Genomic DNA, 17,872 nt, shown 5'->3' with positions numbered 1-17,872 from the left:
TTTAAATAATGATAACTCATATTTATGCCATTTGATAGCATGACCCTTTTCTTTTCCTAACTTCTTACTTTATTCGGGTAATTCTGGTGATGGCATTCTTTATTTCCTGATCATAGCTATTGCTGTATTTAGAGGACTTTCACCTCTTTATCTCGTTTGTTTGAAAAAATTTATTGTGTGCTGACACTGTGCCATTACATATGTAGTTGGGAATGGTTGGGAATATAGGGAGTATTAAGGCACAGTTCTTCCCTACAAAAAGATAACTTGAATTCTGTGTTACTTGCAGCAAAAGATAAAATACAAAATGATAAGAATTTTTAAATATGGCTATCAAAGTTTTTATAGAGTAAGAAGTTTTTTTGAAAGGATGAATTGGAATTTTCTGTGAGGAAGGGGTTTAGAGAATTTGGTGTTGGCAAGGAGGGTTGTCAATGGACATACTAGAGGAGCTTATTCAATAATGCCTGTGGGCCACGATTTGGAGGCTTGTAGACACATGAAGTAGCATGGTGTCTTCAGGGAAGTTGTATGGAATCTTTAGGTGAATTGAAGAAAGTCATCATTTTAGTTATTGCTTTTCTATCCACAAACATGGGCTCTCCATCTTTTTTCCAGATCTTCTTAAATGTCTTCTCATAAAGTTTCATAATTTTCTATGCTCAGGTCTTAAACATATTTTGTTAGATATTCTGAGATCTCTAAGTATTTGTTGGCATTCTAATTGGTGTTTTTTAAAAAAATTTTTTTTCTAATTGATTATTTCTAGTGTGTAGATACGTGGTTAACTTTTGTATGTTGGTTACTTTGATAAATTCTATTATTTCTGTTTGAACAGTTACCTGCAAATAATGATATATTTTTATCTATTCCTTTGTAATCTGTTTTTTGTTGTTGCATTGGCCAGGGCCTTTAGTGTTGTATTGAAGTAGTCATAGTTGACATTTTTATCTTGTTCCTGATTTTAAAAGGAATGTTTCTAATGTTTTCATATTTAGGAGTATCTTCACTCTGGCATCTCAGATGCATTTGTTTCTGAGAGGACTTTTTTGACTTTTCTGAGAAAAGAAAACATTACTTTTGTTTTTTCCTGGAAGAGATTTAAAAGTAACCTAGGCACTTGTTCTTGTTACTCCTGTGGGCCACAAAAATAAGCAAGATTAAAACATCCACTTTTATGTAGTTCATGGCTTTGTTTTTCAATTTATGAATTTTTTGGTTTGAATTGTTTACCATTATCATGCCAATTAAAAAGTTTTAGGTGATAGGTATTGCCAAATTTTCTTCCAGAAGAGATTGTAACAGTCAATACTAAAAGTATATGACAGCATTTATATGCCATGCACCCTTTTACTAATTGTCTAAATAAACTTTTAAATCTATGCCAGTCCACAAGGAGGTTGATGTTATACTGGTTTTAATTTGCATCTCTTTAATTATCAGTGAAAATGAGCATCTTTTTATATATTCAAGGCATTTAATTTTTTTCTATGCACTGGTCAGTTATATCATTTATTTTCTGTTGGTTAATTTCTATTAATGATTTTAAGAACTATGTTTTAAGCAGATTAGCCCTTTATTGTATTGCAAATATCTTTTTTGATGTGCAGAAATACTTGTGTTTTGAAGAAGTCAAATTGACTAACTTTTTCTTTTTTGACCTTTACATTTTTTGTCTTTATAACATTATGTATCTATTTTTGTTAATCCTCACCTGAGGATATTTTTTCCAATTTTTTTCAGAGAGTGGAAAGGAGGGAATAATGGGGAGAGAGAGGGGAGAGAGAGAAACATCAGTATGAGAGAGACATATCTATTGGTTGCCTCCCGCACACACCCTGACCAGGGTGGGGATCGAACCTGCAACCCAGGCACGTGCCCTTGACTGGGAATTAATTGAACCTGCAACCCTTCATTGAGCAGGCTGATGCTGTAACTGCTGAGCCTCACCAGCCAGGGCTATAACATTTTATTTTTTATAAATATTCTTTGAGATACTTTTCATTTTTAACTTTTAAATATTTAATCTATTAGACATTTATGTGGGTATAATAAAGAAAAGTGTGAGTTGCCTTTATTTATTTTGTGTACAATAAATGTGGTTGCTTATATCTTTATTCGTTCCATCATTTAGTGGTGACTATTACTGTAGCTTTTATTTTTAATATCTAGTAGGCTTACACCATGCTTTTTTCTTCTGTGTTTTAATCTTCTTTCTTGTCTTTTGTTTTTCCTCAGTACTGGCTTTTCTTTAATAATTTTTCTGGCTCTGCTTAATGTTTATTTTTCTACATGGTTGTTATAATTGGTGGTTTGGCTAATTAAAAAAATTCTGTTGTTATTTTTGTTGATCATTCTTATGTTTTCAGATTAGTTAAGGGTAGTACTGACATCTTTATAGCATGTAAGTACAGGCATTTATTTTCTTTTGTTCAAGTTAACTTTTGTTTCTGTCAGTAGAGTTTAATCTTGTTTTCATAAAAGTCCTGCACATTTTTAGTTAAGTTTATGCCTAGAAATTTTATCTTTTAATTGCTAATAATGTAAGTGGATTTTTTGGGCAATTTATTCATTTCCTATTTCCCCTTTTCTTGGATTGATGGAGTTTTCTTGATCCTTCTCCCTCATCCCAGCGGTGATTTAGATATTAACTATCTTTTGTTGAGATATAATTCACATACCATAAAATTCATTCTTTTAAAGTATGCAATTCACTGGTTTTCAGTGTATTCACAATATTGTGTAACCCATCATCACTGTCTAATTCCACGACATACTCATCACTCAAAAAGAAACGTCATACCTCTTAGTAGTTAGTCTGTCTGTACTGTCCCCTCTCCCTGGTCCCTGAAAACCACTGATCTACTTTATGTCTGTGGATTTGCCTATTTTGGACATTTCATATAAATAGAATCATACAATATGTGGCTTTTTTGGTTTCTGGCTTCTATCACTTGTTTTCAAGGTTCATCTATGTAGCATCCTTTTTATGGATGAATATATTTTATGTGTATGTATAGAGCACATTTTGTTCACCCATTTATCAGTTGATAGACATTTAGGTTATTTCCACTTTTTGACTGTTAACGCATAATGCTGCTGTGAACATTCATGTACAAGTTTTTGTGTGAACATATATTTTCAGTTTTCTTGGCTAACATACTTCAGTTTTCTTAACTAACAACTTGGCTAACAATTTGAGGAACTGCCAAACTGTTTTAAGTGTATCATTTTATATTCCCACCAGCAGTGTGTGAAGATTTAAATTTCCTCATTTCCTTGCTAACACTTGTTATTGCCCTTGCTTTTGATTGTACCTATCCTGGTGGGTATGAAGTGGTATCGTATTGTTGTTGTTGTTTTGTTTTGTTTTTATTGATTTTTTTTTTTTTGATTTTTTTTTTTTTTAAGAGAGAGAGGAAGGGAGAGGGATAGAAACATCAATCGGCTACCTCCTGCACACCCCGTACTGAGGATTGAGCCTGTAACCTGGGCATGTGCCCTGACTGGGAATCAAACCCATGACCTCTTGGTTCATGGGTCGACACTCAGCCACTGATCCACACCGGCCGGGTAGTGGTATTGTGGGTTTTGATGTGTATGTCTCTAATAACTAACGATGTTGAACTTCTTTTATGTGTTTATCCACCATTTGTATATCTTCTTTGGAAAATCGTATATTCATATCCTCTGCCCATTTTTAAATTTAGTTATTTCTTTTTATTGATAAGGTATAGGAGTTCTTTATATATTCTGCATGCAAGACCATTATAGAATATATGATTTGTAAATATCTACTTCCGTTCTGTAGGTTACCTTTTCACTTTGATAGTTTCCTGTGAAGTGCAAAATGTTTTAAATTTTGATGTTCATTTTATTTTTCCTTTGGTTATGTGTACGTTACGTATCATATTTTAGGGAAATATTGCTTGGCTAAAGGTCATTAAGGTTTATACTTTTTCTTCTTCTTAGAGTTCTATAGTTTAGCTCCTGCATTGAGATTTTTGATCAGTTTTGAGATACTTTTTGTGTATGGTGTGAAGTAGAGGTAGGATATTACATGTTTATGTTTCTGTTTTATGTAGTGGTCACCCTTAGAATTTTACCATTAATTCTTTACTAAGTATAAAATTGTTGAAGAGGAAGAAAGATATTAATACAAGGGTTTTTAATTACTTTGTTTCTTCCTGCCCTTTTTTAGTGTTATAGTTATCTTGATATTTTTTTTTATCCTCACCCAGGATGTTTTTTCCATTTCTTTTCAGAGAGAGAGAGAAACATCAATGTGAGAGAGACACATAAATTGGTTGCCTCCCCCATGGGCCCCGACTAGGGTCGGCGATCTAGCCTGCAACTGAGGTATGTGCCCTTGGCCGGAATCGAACCAGGACCCTTCAGTCCCCCCTCCGATGCTCTAACCACTGAGCAAACCAGCTAGGGCTTGAGTTTTAATTATACTTTGACTTTAACCTATCTCAGATTAATTGTTCTTCTTTTACTGTTAATGCTTATTCAGTTTCACCTGCACATTCTTAAATTCTTTGCCTTTTAGTGAAGGAGTTTTCTCTCTACAGAATTTGATCAGTTAATTGTTCAAAGAAGATATGTGCGACAAACTCTAAAAATGGCTTATTTTTCTCTTTATTTGAAAATTGTGTATAAACTTGAAGATGATAATTATTTTCCCCTTTACTTTGAATGTATTATTTCATTGTCTAGTGTTGGTGATGTAGTCTTCTATTAATGTAATTGTTCTTTTATTTTAGATAATTTGTCTCTTTTCTGGTAGCCTTTTAGATTTTTTTCTCTTTCTCTTCGGCATGCTAGTATTTCACCTGATTGATTGAAAGGTATTTGTGTTTATTTGTTCTATTCAGAACTCTTGCTCAGGGCTTCTTACATGGTAAATTAGTTCTTGAAAGATCACAAATCTTTTCTTTGAATATTGCTTCTCCAATATTCTTTCTTTTTAATTCCTGGCAAATTTGCCTTCTCATTCTACCTTTTGTGTCACTTAGTCACTTTCATATTTTCCAAGATTTATTTCTATTTTTCTCAGATTCTTCTCTAGTTTACTTTTTCTATCTTTGATTGTGTCTACTTTGCATTTTAACTCATCCTTTGAGTTTTTTTCTCTTCAATTTTAATGATTATATTTTTCACTCTTAAGGGGAACAAATGTTTTCTTTTTTATGATATTTGTCACTTCTTTCATGTCCTTAATAATTTTGTACTTACTTTATCTTATTTACAGAGTTCTGTTATCTGGGATTCATTGTTCTCAGGGTGCTAATTCTCAAGTGCATTATGCATCCCGATTCTCATTTTGGGAGTTCTTTTAAGTGGGATTATTTTCTGGAGTGCGATCCTGTATGTTCTGATTGTAGAAGTGTTCATCAGAATAGTGTTTACTTTATCTACCTGTACATTGCCAGCACAGTTCAAGTTTTATGTTAATCTCTTACTGGGATTCGTATAACATGGAGTGTACTGGGAATTTTCTTTCAAGTCTCTGCATGGCACAGGCATGGGATTTCCATTTCTCTTGACACCAACCCAGCTCTCTTCCTTTCTTCCACTGCTTTTTCACAGATAAGGTTACCTTTTGCCTCTGTGGGCTGATAGGTTGAAATTTTCCTGTCCTACATTTACTGATGTGCAGCTTTTCAAGACTCCTGGCTTTACACTGGGGCTTGAGTTCCATTCATCACATTTATTGGGCTGAAGGCCATGCTTCATATGCCCACATGGGCAGTAAAGCCTCAAGTTGTAGAGACTGTATCTAGCTTAGGTTGTGATTTTTCAAACTTTCCACTGTATAACCTCTTCATTCCAAATTTTGCCTTAGTTTTATGCTCTTAGAGTTTTTTATTTTGTTCTTTTAATCTCAGCTCTATTTTAAAATTTGGGTATTGTGTTTCATCTTGTAGTTCTAAGTATCTATAACATTGGTGGGGGTTGAGAGGAGGAGTGTACCCCTGTTAGTTTAGTCTCTCATTTCCCAGAAGCCATATTGTCCTAACTGGTTGCTTGTATTTAGGAAGGCTTTTCATTGGGTATATATCGGGTGGGGCAAAAGTAGGTTTATAGTTCATAGGGAAAATAATACAGTAATTAATAATACTACAAGAATAAACTGTTTCATGTACTCACAACTGTAAAACTACTTTTGTCCCACCCCGTATTAGTATTGTGTTTACTATAATGAATTGTGTCATTATTTACAACTCTTTTTTGTTTATTTTTTTTGGTTTTTCAGATACAGAAAAAAAGTCATGTCATCCAAAAACACTGACAATTTTGCCCTCATAAATTAGACTTGAAAATTTTATATCTCATTTCTTTAATTGCTCTGGTTAATTTCTCCATTGAGCATTTCTGTATTGTTCCTCACTTTTATTTGAATTGCATACTTCTTAGAAGAATCTTTTAAATGTTTTAAAGCAATTAATTTATCATACATGTCTTAAATACCTCAGTTTGCATATTCACTTACTAAAAAATTATTCTAAGAGTACCAAATACCTCTCTCCAAGCAGATGTGTACATATTTTACTTAGTTCTTTAACATGTCTGTAAAGTATTCTGGTGGTACAAAGCTGTACCTTTTGTGACTAGATTTGATTTTTCAGTAATTTAAGGGTTAATTTCATTTCTAGCTTCCTATACAGTTTAAATTTTCTGTTACCCTTTTGGTTGGCAATACTTACAATTTTACATGTTTTCCTTTTAATGTATTTAACTCCAGCCAGCTTTAGCTCAGATAGATGAACTTAAACTTCAGTGTTGCAATTTTGTATTAGAATAGCCAAAAAATTTAAAAAAATTTAAAATCATTTTTTATTTTTCAATTACAGTAGACATACAATATATATTAGTTTCAGGTATACGCCCCAGTGAAGAGACATTATAAAACTTACTAAGTGATCATCCCAGGAAATCTTGTACTCATCTGACACCATACATAGATATTAGAATATTATTGACTATATTCCTATGCTATATTTTACATACCCATGACTGTTCTGTAACTACTAATTTGTACTTCTAAATCCTTTCACCTTTTTCACCCATTTCCCATCTGGTAACTGTCAAAATCTTCTCACTGTCTGAATCTATTACTGTTCTGATTGTTTATTTTGATTTTTAGATTCAGTCTTTGATAGGTATTTATTGCTGTTTTACTGTTCAAATTTTTTACCTTTTTTTCTTCTTTCTTAAAGAAGATCCTTTAACATTTCATGTAACACTGGTTTGGTGGCAATGAACTCCTTTAGCTTTTTGTTGTTTGGGAAGCTTTTTTTTAATTTTAATTTTTATGTTTTAATTTATCTTTATTGTTGAAAGTATTACAGATGTCCTCTTTTCTCATCCATTGATCCCCTCCACCCAGTACCCCCTCCCCCCCCACGTTCTCCAGGCCTTCACTACACTATTGTTTGTGTCCATGGGATATGCATGTAAGTTCCTAAGTTAATCTCTTCCCACCCATCCACCCAAGCCTGGCTTTCCTCTGAGATTCGTCAGTCTTTTCCGTGCTTCTACGTCTCTGAATCTATTTTTTTCATTGGTTTGTTTTGTTCATATGAGTAAGATCATGTGATACTTGTCTTTCTCTTATTGGCTTATTTCACTGAGCATAATACTTTCCAGGTCCCATCATGCTGTCTGAAAGGTAAGGGATCCTTCGTTTTTACAGCTGCATAGTATTCCATGGTGTAAATGTCCAAGAAGATGCTTGATATGATTTCAATCTTCTTGAACTTGTAGAGACTTGTTTTGTGTTCTAACATGTGGTCTATGTGATAATGTCCCACGTGCACTTGAGGAGAATGTGTATTCTGCAGCTTTGGGGTGAAATGTTCTGTAAATGTGTATTAAATCCACCTGATCTAGTGTGTCATTTAGAGTCACTGTTTCCTTGTTGATTTTTTTTGTCTGGAAGATCTATCCAGTAAAGTCAATGGGGTGTTAAAGTCCCCTACTATGACTGTATTGCTGTCAGTCTCTCCCTTAAAGTCCTCCACGAGTTTTGTTTTTCCCCCCCCCAGCCTATGTGAGTCTTGTTCTAAGGTGGGTCTCTTGTAGACAGCATATATTTGGGTCATGTTTTCTTATTTATTCAGCTACCTGATATCTATTGATTGGAGCATTTAATCCATTTACATTTAGGTGGTTTTTTATTTATTTTAAAAAAATGTTTTTATTGATTTCAGAGAGAGGAAGGGAGACAGAGAGATAGAAACATCAATGATGAGAGTCATTGATTGGCTGCCTTCTACTGCGGGTCAAGCCTGCAACGTCCTGCATGTGCCCTGACCTGGAATCAAACTGTGATCTGTTTTATAGTCGATGCTCAACTACTGAGCCATGCTGGCTGGGCAAGGTTATTATCGATAGGTACTTATCTATTGCCATTTTAATTCTTTATGCCCATGTTTCTCTCTCTATTTCTACTTATGACAGCAGTTCTTTACCATTTCTTGCAGTGCTGGTTTGGTGGCAATAAACTCCTTTATCCTTCTTTTGGCTGGGAAGCTCTTTATTTCACCATCTATTTTGAATGATAACCTTTCTGGATAGAATAGTCTTGTTTTCAGATCTTTGGTTTTCATTACCGTGAATACTTCATGCCATTCCCTTCTGGCCTGTAGAATTTCTGATGAGAAAACAGCTGCCAGCCTTATAGGAGCTCCTTTGTAGCTAACAGATTGCTTTTCTCTAGCTGCCTTTAAGATTCCCTCTGTCTTGAGGGCATTTTAATTATGATGTGTCTGGATGTGGGCCTCTTTGGATTCTTCTTGCTTGGGACTCTCTGTGCCTCCTGAACTTATGTGACTTTTTCCTTGGCTAGGTTAGGGGCGTTTTCTGCAATTATTTCTTCAAACAGGTTCTCTAAACCCTTTCTTCATCTTCTGGTATTCCTATGATGCGAAGATACTATGTTTCATGGTGTCCCACAGCTCCCTTAAACTGTCCTGTTTTTTTGGCATTAATTATTTATTTTTAATCCTCATCTGAGAATAGTTTTTCCATTGCTTTTTATAGAAAGTGGAAGGGAAAGAGAGAGAGAATGAGAAAGAAAGATCTGTGTGAGAGAGATTCATCGCTTGGTTGTCTCCCTCATGCCCTTTGACCTTGGGCAGGGATTGAGCCTGCAACAGAGGTACATGCCCTTGGCCTGAATCAAACCCGGGACCCTTTAGTCAGCAGGCTGATGCTCTAACCATTGAGCAAATCTGACTAGGGCTATCCTATTTTTTAATTGCCTTTTTCTTTTTGTTTCTCTGATGGAGCGATTCTTTTCTACCCTGTCTTCTAATTCACTGATCCAATCCTCGGCTTCCCCAACCTGCTGTTTATTCCTTCCAATGTATTTTTTATTTTTACTATGTCATTCCTAATTTCCTTCATAATTTCCGTTTCTTTTCTTATGTTATTGAGCATCCTTATGATCAGTATTCTAAACTCTATACCTGATAAATTGCTTATCTCCATTTCATTTAGCTCTTCTGGAAAATTCTCATGTTCTTTCATTTGGGGCTTGTTTATTGGTCTCCCCCAAACTGCTGCCTGTTTGGGTTTGTATCTTTGTATTAGGTAGATCTGCTAGGAATCCCAGTCTTTTGGATGGTCTCTGGTGCAGGCCATTGTTGGATGCTGTTTGTGACTGTCCTTGAGAACCCTATTTGAAGTTTTCTGCAATCCACAGCTTGTTGCTCTATCTGCCTGGGCTGGGTATGTTTAGACAGGACCAAGATGTGCACCAAGGTTTGCTTTTTCAAGCCCTGGGTCCAGAAGAAAATCAGGCAAAGACTCAAAGCACCCAGATGCTGATTGTTATTCTCAGTCTCTTAATAAGCCTCAGGCTGTAGAAACTCCACAGGGTGGAGCAGTCCCCTCCCGCCCATCTCACCCCACCCCAGGCAAAAGCTCCCTGAATAGTAAATGCCTGCCTGAGAAAGATGTCCTCTGCTCTTTGGGGGAATGACTCAGCACATGAGTCTAGGCAGGTGCCCTCTGAGTTCTTTCTCCAGAGCCAGCACCTCTGGATTCTCCTCACACAGCTCTAGTACACTCTGCCCTCTCTCTGCCATAGCCCAAGGTTAGTGGGTGCACATGAAACTTTGTGTGTTGGCTCTTTAAGAGGGTGCCTTTATTTCTAGCCATCTCTCCCTGGCTGAGAGAAACCCTGCTGCTTTTCACAGTCAGATGTTATGTGGCCACCTTTCGCAGTTCTGGTGCTTGGGCCGGGTAGCCCAGCTTTGGGTTCAGACCCAGAGTTCTCAGTGGGAATCCCCCACTGCTGAGATATCCCTTGGAACCTCAGCTGCTGCCTTTGGGATCCCAGCCAGCCCTCTTGCGCCTCTACAGTTTCTGCCAGTCTCTGTATTGTCTCCATTTTACATCCTTGGTTATAAGCGTTCTCTCCAGCTAGTCTTCAGTTGATTATTCAGGATGGTTTTTCTGTATTTTAGTTGTAATTCCATTTTGGTCATGGGATATTGTCAGCATAGCTTCCACTTAATCTGCCACCATCTTGGAATCTCCTTGGAAGCTCTTTATCTTGACCTTCAATTATAAATAATAGCTTTACTGGTTAGAGTAATCTTGGTGTAGGTCCGTGCTTTTAAAAATTAAAAATTTTTGAGTGAAAGCTTGTTATCTACAACTTGTTCATTCTATTATTCATGAATTTCCTCCTTAACTGACCTCAGATTTTCTTGGTAACTTTTTTGATGTATTCAGTCTTAAAGAGAGATTCTGTTTTCTCCCACGCCTACTTTGATGTCAGAATCTCCCCCTTTACTCCATGCTACACCTTCCCCTCCCACACAGTTTAGGTAGTTTCATTCACCAAGTATAAAACCTAAGAATCGGTTAACTGTAGGGCATATTAGCTAAGAGCACAGGCTTTGAAATCAAATAGACCTGAGTTTAAACCTTGATTCTTTTGTTTAGTAACCTGTATTTATCCTTGCCATAAGTTTAAAGTATTTTTAAGTTTATTCCCTCCTCTGTGAGGTGAATGTGATATACCTACCTCACAACGGTGTTGTGAGGACTAAATAGACTAATACACATGAAGTACTTTTATTAGTGCCCGACACTTGGAAAGTGCTTAAGAATTAGTAGCTATATTGTTGCTGTTATTTAACTTAAAGGTCGTAATTTTTTCATATTTGGTCACTTTGCCCTTTGTCTTGGAAAGGCTTAGAGACTAGTTTTAGAAATACTATCTAAATGCATTTCATAGTAAGTGGGGATATTTGTCTTTAGAAAATAGTTTAATAATCCTCCCAATTTTTGCTGTGTGGATTAACCTGAAATTAAATGTATAGTATGGTGGTAGAAAAACAGAGAATTCTGGAACAATTTTTTAAAAAATTAGGCTTATATATTAATATGGTAGCTGGGCTTCTTTATAAATGTTTTTATTTTTTAAAATTTCTTAAAGGAGCTTTTAGATTTTTAAAGCTTCTGTTAGATACATTTAATACCCACTTGAGAATTCCTGGCCTATTTTAATGTCAGTGCAGTAGACACTGTGTTATAGTAGTGGGAGTATTTTGTTGGGAGTGTGGAGACTTGGGTTTGAGGCCAGGCTTTGCTGTTGATTTGTCACATGTCCTCGGTCTGATAAAACTTCCCTTTGTCTTAGTTCTGATCTGTACTATGGTGCTTGTAACCTGACCTACCTTACCTACCTACCCACTTAGTTGCTCAGAAAATCAGACGAAAGTTATTGTAAAATAAGTGTTATCTCAGTTCTCACCTTATTTTTGTTCGCCTACATCTTTTCAGAAAACAGGGTTGGTGTCTTATGAATTCTTAGAAATTGAAATTTGTATCCCTGTTTATCCTAGTTGTGACCAGAGGCATTTTGGTAACTTTTTGAATTGTGGAATGCATATTACTTCAAAGGTGAAAGATTTTAGTCATTTCCCAAGTAGCCAGAAAATAGTTCCTGGATAAGTTAATTGTTTTCAGGAAGTCTAACTGTAGCTCTGGAAACTCTTTTGAATCTGCTCAGCACTGATCACTTCCATTAATTAAGACTTTAATTAACTCTACCTGGTTTGCATTAATTTGCATCATCTGCATTTATGCATGTAGTTTGCAGTATATTGATTTATATTCAAGCCTTTTTGTAAGTCTTTTTTTGTCTGTTACATGTGACCTTTTATTGTTTTCTCAGCTAGCTTGGAATCTCCTGAAGGGTAAAGACAATTGTCCTTTCCCTTTCTTCACAACAGATTCATTCATAATAAAGATGCCCTGCATATAATGATTTCTTACTAGTTGAGTTTAGGTAACATGTTCACTAGAACATAGTAAATGAGTTAGTCTAATTTTAAAATGTATGCATCTGCAGAAAATTTCAGTTGTTCTAGTGTGTGCCTATAGTTAAAGACAAAAGGCATCAAAACAGTATACCACTTCATTTAAAAAATATGTCCCGTCCCCCCCCCCCCCCGATGTTTAAGGTGCGATGTATTTCAATTAAGATTTAAGTTTTTTGCGTTTCAAACCTTTCTGTTTTTTGTACTTGGCCAAAAGAAATCTAGTAAATCTCATTAAATGGCTTGTTTGTTTTTTAGTACTGTAATATTTTAGGGGAATGTGGTATTTCTATTGTTAATATCCATAGCCTTAAATTATTTTTAACAAAAAAAGGAATTATGCCTTCGATAAAAGAAAGCCTTTTATCGAAGGTATAATTTTATAAAGCATCCCATTTCTCATTTTTTTATTAAATTAATTTATTAAATTACTGGTGAGTCTTACTGTTGAAATTTCTTATGTAAACCTTGATATGGAGGAGACTGTCGTCACAATAAATTTCCTAACTTATTTGGAAATGGCTATATTTGAAAACAAACTTCTTTACATTTGCTTTAATCAGAGCTTTCTCTAATCAAAACAAGATAAAATTACATCTTTTATCTTTGCAATTAATTTGCTGAAGATGAAGTTTCTTCCAAATGAATGTGTACATTTTATTTTCCAGTTTTTTTTCCTTCTAAAACCAATTTTTGCTCCTTAAGAAATGTTTTTTTTGTCTTCTTCAGGAATGTCATTGTCTGCTGGGTCTTCCCCTCTTCATTCCCCCAAGATCACTCCACATACTTCTCCTGCTCCCAGAAGAAGAAGTCACACTCCAAATCCAGCAAACTACATGGTGCCTTCTAGTGCCTCTACACCTGTTAATAATCCTGTTTCTCAGACTCCGTCGTCTGGTCAGGTGATTCAAAAGGAAACTGTCGGTGGTACCACGTACTTCTATACAGACACAGCTCCAGCCCCTTTGACTGGAATGGTACGTCTGCATTAAACACAAGTGATAGTTCCTTCTAATTGATGAGATTCATGAGGAGGTTTCCCCCTCTTGCTTCTTTTTATTTTGATGTGAAGAAGTATTTAATTTTTAACTTAGAAGGTAATTCTAATATCTTTTCCAAGTAATCTCTTTTTGCATTAATAAGAACTCTAGTTTTGGACAAATCTGGTTTCATAGAATTTAGATTATATTCAAGCTCTAGTTAGTACTTAATGGCATGTTTTGCTTATGGGTTTACCTACTACTTGTGCTAGCTGGAGTTGATGTTTGCTTACCCCTAGTAAGAAGTTAGAAAAAGGAGATGGTTGTTTTTTTTTATTAGTACTTACTGAAAGCAAACGGATGATGAATTGAACTCTTGCCCTAGGGGAGGCTGCGATTTAATAGCTAGACCTCTGTATAGTGGAAGACACAAGATATGGGTCATTCATTGTTAAGGAGAGAGGAGGCTTAGGGAGCCCTGATTATAGATAAGGAAAGAGCTGACAAAGGACTGTCAGGAGAAGGAGGGGTAGGGGAAAAGGAAGCATTGTAACATTCCATAAATTATACCTTCTTTTTTTAAAAGGGAAATAGGATCACTTTTTCACTATGAGACCAATTAAGGTCTTTTTAAAAAAATGTTTTTTATTGATTCTTTTAGAGAACAAGGAAGGGAGTAGGGGAGAGAGAGAGAGAAACATCGATAGGCTGCCTCCTGCATGTCCCACATTGGGGATAGAGCTCACAACCCAGGCATGTGCCCTGACTGGGAACTGGCGACCTCACAGTACATGGGACGACGCTCAACCAACTGAGCCACGCCAGCCAGGGCAATTTTACCTTTTTAACTTCATTATTTTTTACCTGTTCAAAAATTATTTTTTAACTATAGGAAAATAAGTAGCAGATGAAGAGCTTACAAGTGAAAAAGCCAAATTCCATGAAAATATGAAAGCTGATCTAAGCTGTAGGCATTTGACACATTCATAGATGAGAGGCTTAGATGTGAAGTATAGATGGATTTTAGTTAGCAGGCAGATTTTGATTCCTCCAATTAAATTAATGGTTTATTTTAATTAAATTTAATATTTTACTAAAAGGCAATTTGAATAGAAAGACAACAGATTTTTTGCTACTTATTTTTAAGAGTCCCAGTTCTGCCATTGTTTTGTGACTCTTGAATCTTAGGACCTCTGAGATTGTTTGCCCAGTTGTACATTGGGATAACAATGCCTAACCATCTTATGAGAAATAAATCTGAAAACATTTAAAGAAGTACTTGTAAATTATGCAAAATGCTTTTAAGAAATAATGAAATAGCTAATAGTTTTTTATTTTGTTTTGTTTTTGGTCAGAGATCTTTCAAAAATTATCACAGAACAGCTTGCCGAACAGAAGGTCAAATAATTGAGGTAGAGTAGAGACTTTCCTTGGTTCTTTCAAGTAAGAATTCCATCAATGTTTTACCTTTTTGGGGTTTATTATATTTTATAATTATTTACATTTTTATTATATTTTATTATATTTGTAGAAAGAAGAAATTTAATTTATAAAGAGGTTCTTTTGTCACAAAACTGTCTCAGCTGTTTTTGTAGAGATGATATATGGTACATTTTTATGTTTTTACCCTTCAAACTAGTATTAAAAATATGCTCATGGTAAACCTGAAGTAGTTAAGCCAAACTATCCTATGTGATCTAAGGAAACGGAGGCAAGAAAAAAGACATTCTTCTTCTTGCAGATACAAGTGAAAGGAAACCTTGTAAGAGTTGCAAAATCACTTCCTGGTTGAGATCCAGAACAGAATAATTATCTCAGAGGAACAGAAATCGGCTGAATTAATTTTTAAAAGAGAAAAAAATGTTTCAGCTTTTAAAAGGAAAGGATAAAGCAAAAGAAAAGAAATTTTAGAATGTACTTTGATTTTGTTTCGGGGACCAGTGAAGGGAAGGAGCGGCAGAGGAAGAAGAGAGGAAAGCAGGGTGATGGGGAGAGTCCAAATGGAAGGATGAAAGATGGGAACCCGTAAGCAGATATAGTAACTTTGTTGTAGTTTGCTTGGAACATAAATACACTGTTGCATCCTTCTGTTCATATAAGCTATTAACCCAGAGTAAATCAGTCCTCTTTACTGTTGCAGTTTGAAGTGTTTAACAAGTGTTTGGGTAATACTTTGTTTAGGTTGGTCAGGAAAAACCCACAGGAGGGCAGTTCTTTGGGTGGCCAGAGCAGTGTTACTTCATTTTTGATTGTGCCCCAACACCTTTAATATTTGATTTCTTCCTTGCTTCCAATTGCTTTTACAAATACTTACAAAATATTTGTGTAACATTTCATCCAAAGAGCTACTTTTTGCCTCTCATTGGAGCTTACATTTTACTGTATATGAAGAAATGTTTCTTTCTCATTAGATTTTCCAAACTGATTATTAAATATAAGGTTACTTAAAATGAATTCAGAAAGTATAGTGATAACAGTTATTCTTATCAATTGGGAAAAATTGATTGATACATTTTCTCCTTCTCGGCCTTTTTAGGTATTTCCAAACTATCACATTTATCCTCCAACTGCACCTCATGTTGCTTATATGCAACCAAAAGCAAATGCACCTTCCTTCTTCATGGCTGATGAGCTCCGACAGGTACGCGCTCAGAATTTCTTAATGGGGTTTTTTCATGTCTACTGTGCTTTTAGCAAAGAACTGGCAAAACAACAGAGCTCTTTTCAAATCACATTATTCAATCAAATATACTGTACTAAACCAGATAGAGAGAATTTAGAATGTATGAGTTCTAAGTGACATTTAAGGAAAGCTGTTTTTCAAGAAAATTGCAGGTGAATTATGTGTTGAGATATAAAACAGAATAGCTATTTAAATGGGCCACTTTTCTGCATGTCATATCATGTGCATTGAAAGGTCTCTCAGAAGTATATAAATAAATTGTTTTAATTGTTTCTAACTTTCAGACAATGTTTTGCTAATATCTACAGGTTCAGACTAGATAAGTTGACCCAGAAATAAATCTCACATTGAGCTCAATATTTTCTATAAAGTAGGTTTTATAAAATAATGTTTTTGTTAAGACAGCTAGGTATTATTTGATATGTTGAATTTTATTTTACACTTATATTCTCAAAAAGATTTTTGTTTCACAGAAGTATGTTGCACCTGTATAATGTTCATAGAGTGAGTTATTGATAAGCTTAGCATAGACCTTGAGTTTTCAGCCACTGATTTAGTTATATGCTTTGGGTTATATAGTATAGTTACTAGAACCTATCCTTAATTAGGTGCAGGTATATTGAGGGCTGGAATTTGGGCATTATACCATTATTAGAAATGTTATTTCATGATATCAACATTAAAAAAGTGCACATACCAAAAACGTTAATACTTATGTTATTTAGTTATAGTAGAAAATCCAGATTTCAGAAGCTTTGTTTAGATGTAAATATACTTGTTTTTTTTTTTTTTTCTTAGGAGCTCATTAACAGACATTTAATAACAATGGCTCAAATTGATCAAGCAGATATGCCAGGTAAAATATGAGTTGATTCATTCTTCCTTTTAAAGGATATTATAATTCTTATGTAGTCCTACATGCTTTTATGTCTTAAACTAGCTAATTACTATTTTATGAATATATTTATTTCAAATCTGCTTAAAAAGTATTCCAGGATACCACATATCATCTAGGTTATTTAAATTAATTCTACGTGTGACAGTATTCTAGTTAATAAAAAAATTAGATTTAGAATTCATGGTAATTTGCCTCACTCACTATGCACTAGAATATTATTGTCTTCTGAAATTTGATAAAATATAGGTTCTTTAGCAGAGGGGAAGGTGATTATTATTTTCCAGACTACAGTGTGCCAGGCAGTGTGATGATTAAATGCTTATGACTTTTTCTTTCAAAATCCTGTGACAGATGCTAATATTATCATATCCATTAAAAAAATTTATTTTTTGAATGGTAATTTGATTTTTAGAGAGCAAGGAAGGGAGAGGGAGAGAAACATCTGTGTGAGAGCATAACATGGATCTGCTGCCTCCTGCACTGCCCCCTACTGGGGATTGAGTCTCCAGCCTGGGCATGTGCCCTGACTGGGAATCGAACTGGCAACCTTTTGGTGCATGGGACAACACCGAACCAACTGGGCCACACCGACTAGGGCTATCATCTCCATTTTATGTATGAGGAAAACTGAATTTGACAGGCATATTCAGTAACTTGCCTTTAAGACCAGCAGCTAGTAATTGGCTGGCTGAGGCAGGATTTAAACCTAAGTTTTTCTGACTGTATCACAGTGTTTCTAAGAGAGCATTAAAATCTCTTTCCCTAGCTTATTCTGTGTATAATAAGATTAAATATGGTATAGTTTAACAAAACTTTATACATAGTACAGTAGGAATACATTTGCCACAGAGATAATCTTAAAATAACCTGGTGTGGTTATCAAGGATTCAGTCTTCTCTACTATGCGTCGTCTTCACTGCTAAAGAATTAAAAGGAATGTGTCTGGCTGTTAAATGTCTTAAGACTG

At 35.0% G+C, this 17,872-nt stretch overlaps 1 protein-coding gene across 11 annotated transcripts in view; it reads left to right on the top strand.

The window, feature by feature from the left end:
• The window catches only part of PAN3 (poly(A) specific ribonuclease subunit PAN3), a 140,214-nt gene that overhangs the window by 91,271 nt on the left and 31,071 nt on the right, over positions 1–17,872 (top strand). For 7 of the 11 annotated variants that reach the window (XM_081129978.1, XM_081129980.1, XM_081129973.1 and 4 more), the window contains 4 exons: positions 13,074–13,321; positions 14,680–14,736; positions 15,861–15,965; positions 16,806–16,863. In XM_081129978.1, the coding sequence (XP_080986104.1) occupies positions 13,074–13,321; positions 14,680–14,736; positions 15,861–15,965; positions 16,806–16,863 (468 nt within the window). The remainder of the gene's footprint in view (positions 1–13,073; positions 13,322–14,679; positions 14,737–15,860; positions 15,966–16,805; positions 16,864–17,872) is intronic. The other 4 variants (XM_081129975.1, XM_081129976.1, XM_081129979.1 and 1 more) reach the window with 1 other exon arrangement.

This window comes from Miniopterus schreibersii (genome assembly GCF_964146895.1).
Source record: "Miniopterus schreibersii genome assembly, chromosome: 2".
NCBI lineage: Eukaryota > Metazoa > Chordata > Mammalia > Chiroptera > Miniopteridae > Miniopterus > Miniopterus schreibersii.
This window is presented reverse-complemented; position numbering and strand designations above follow the sequence as displayed.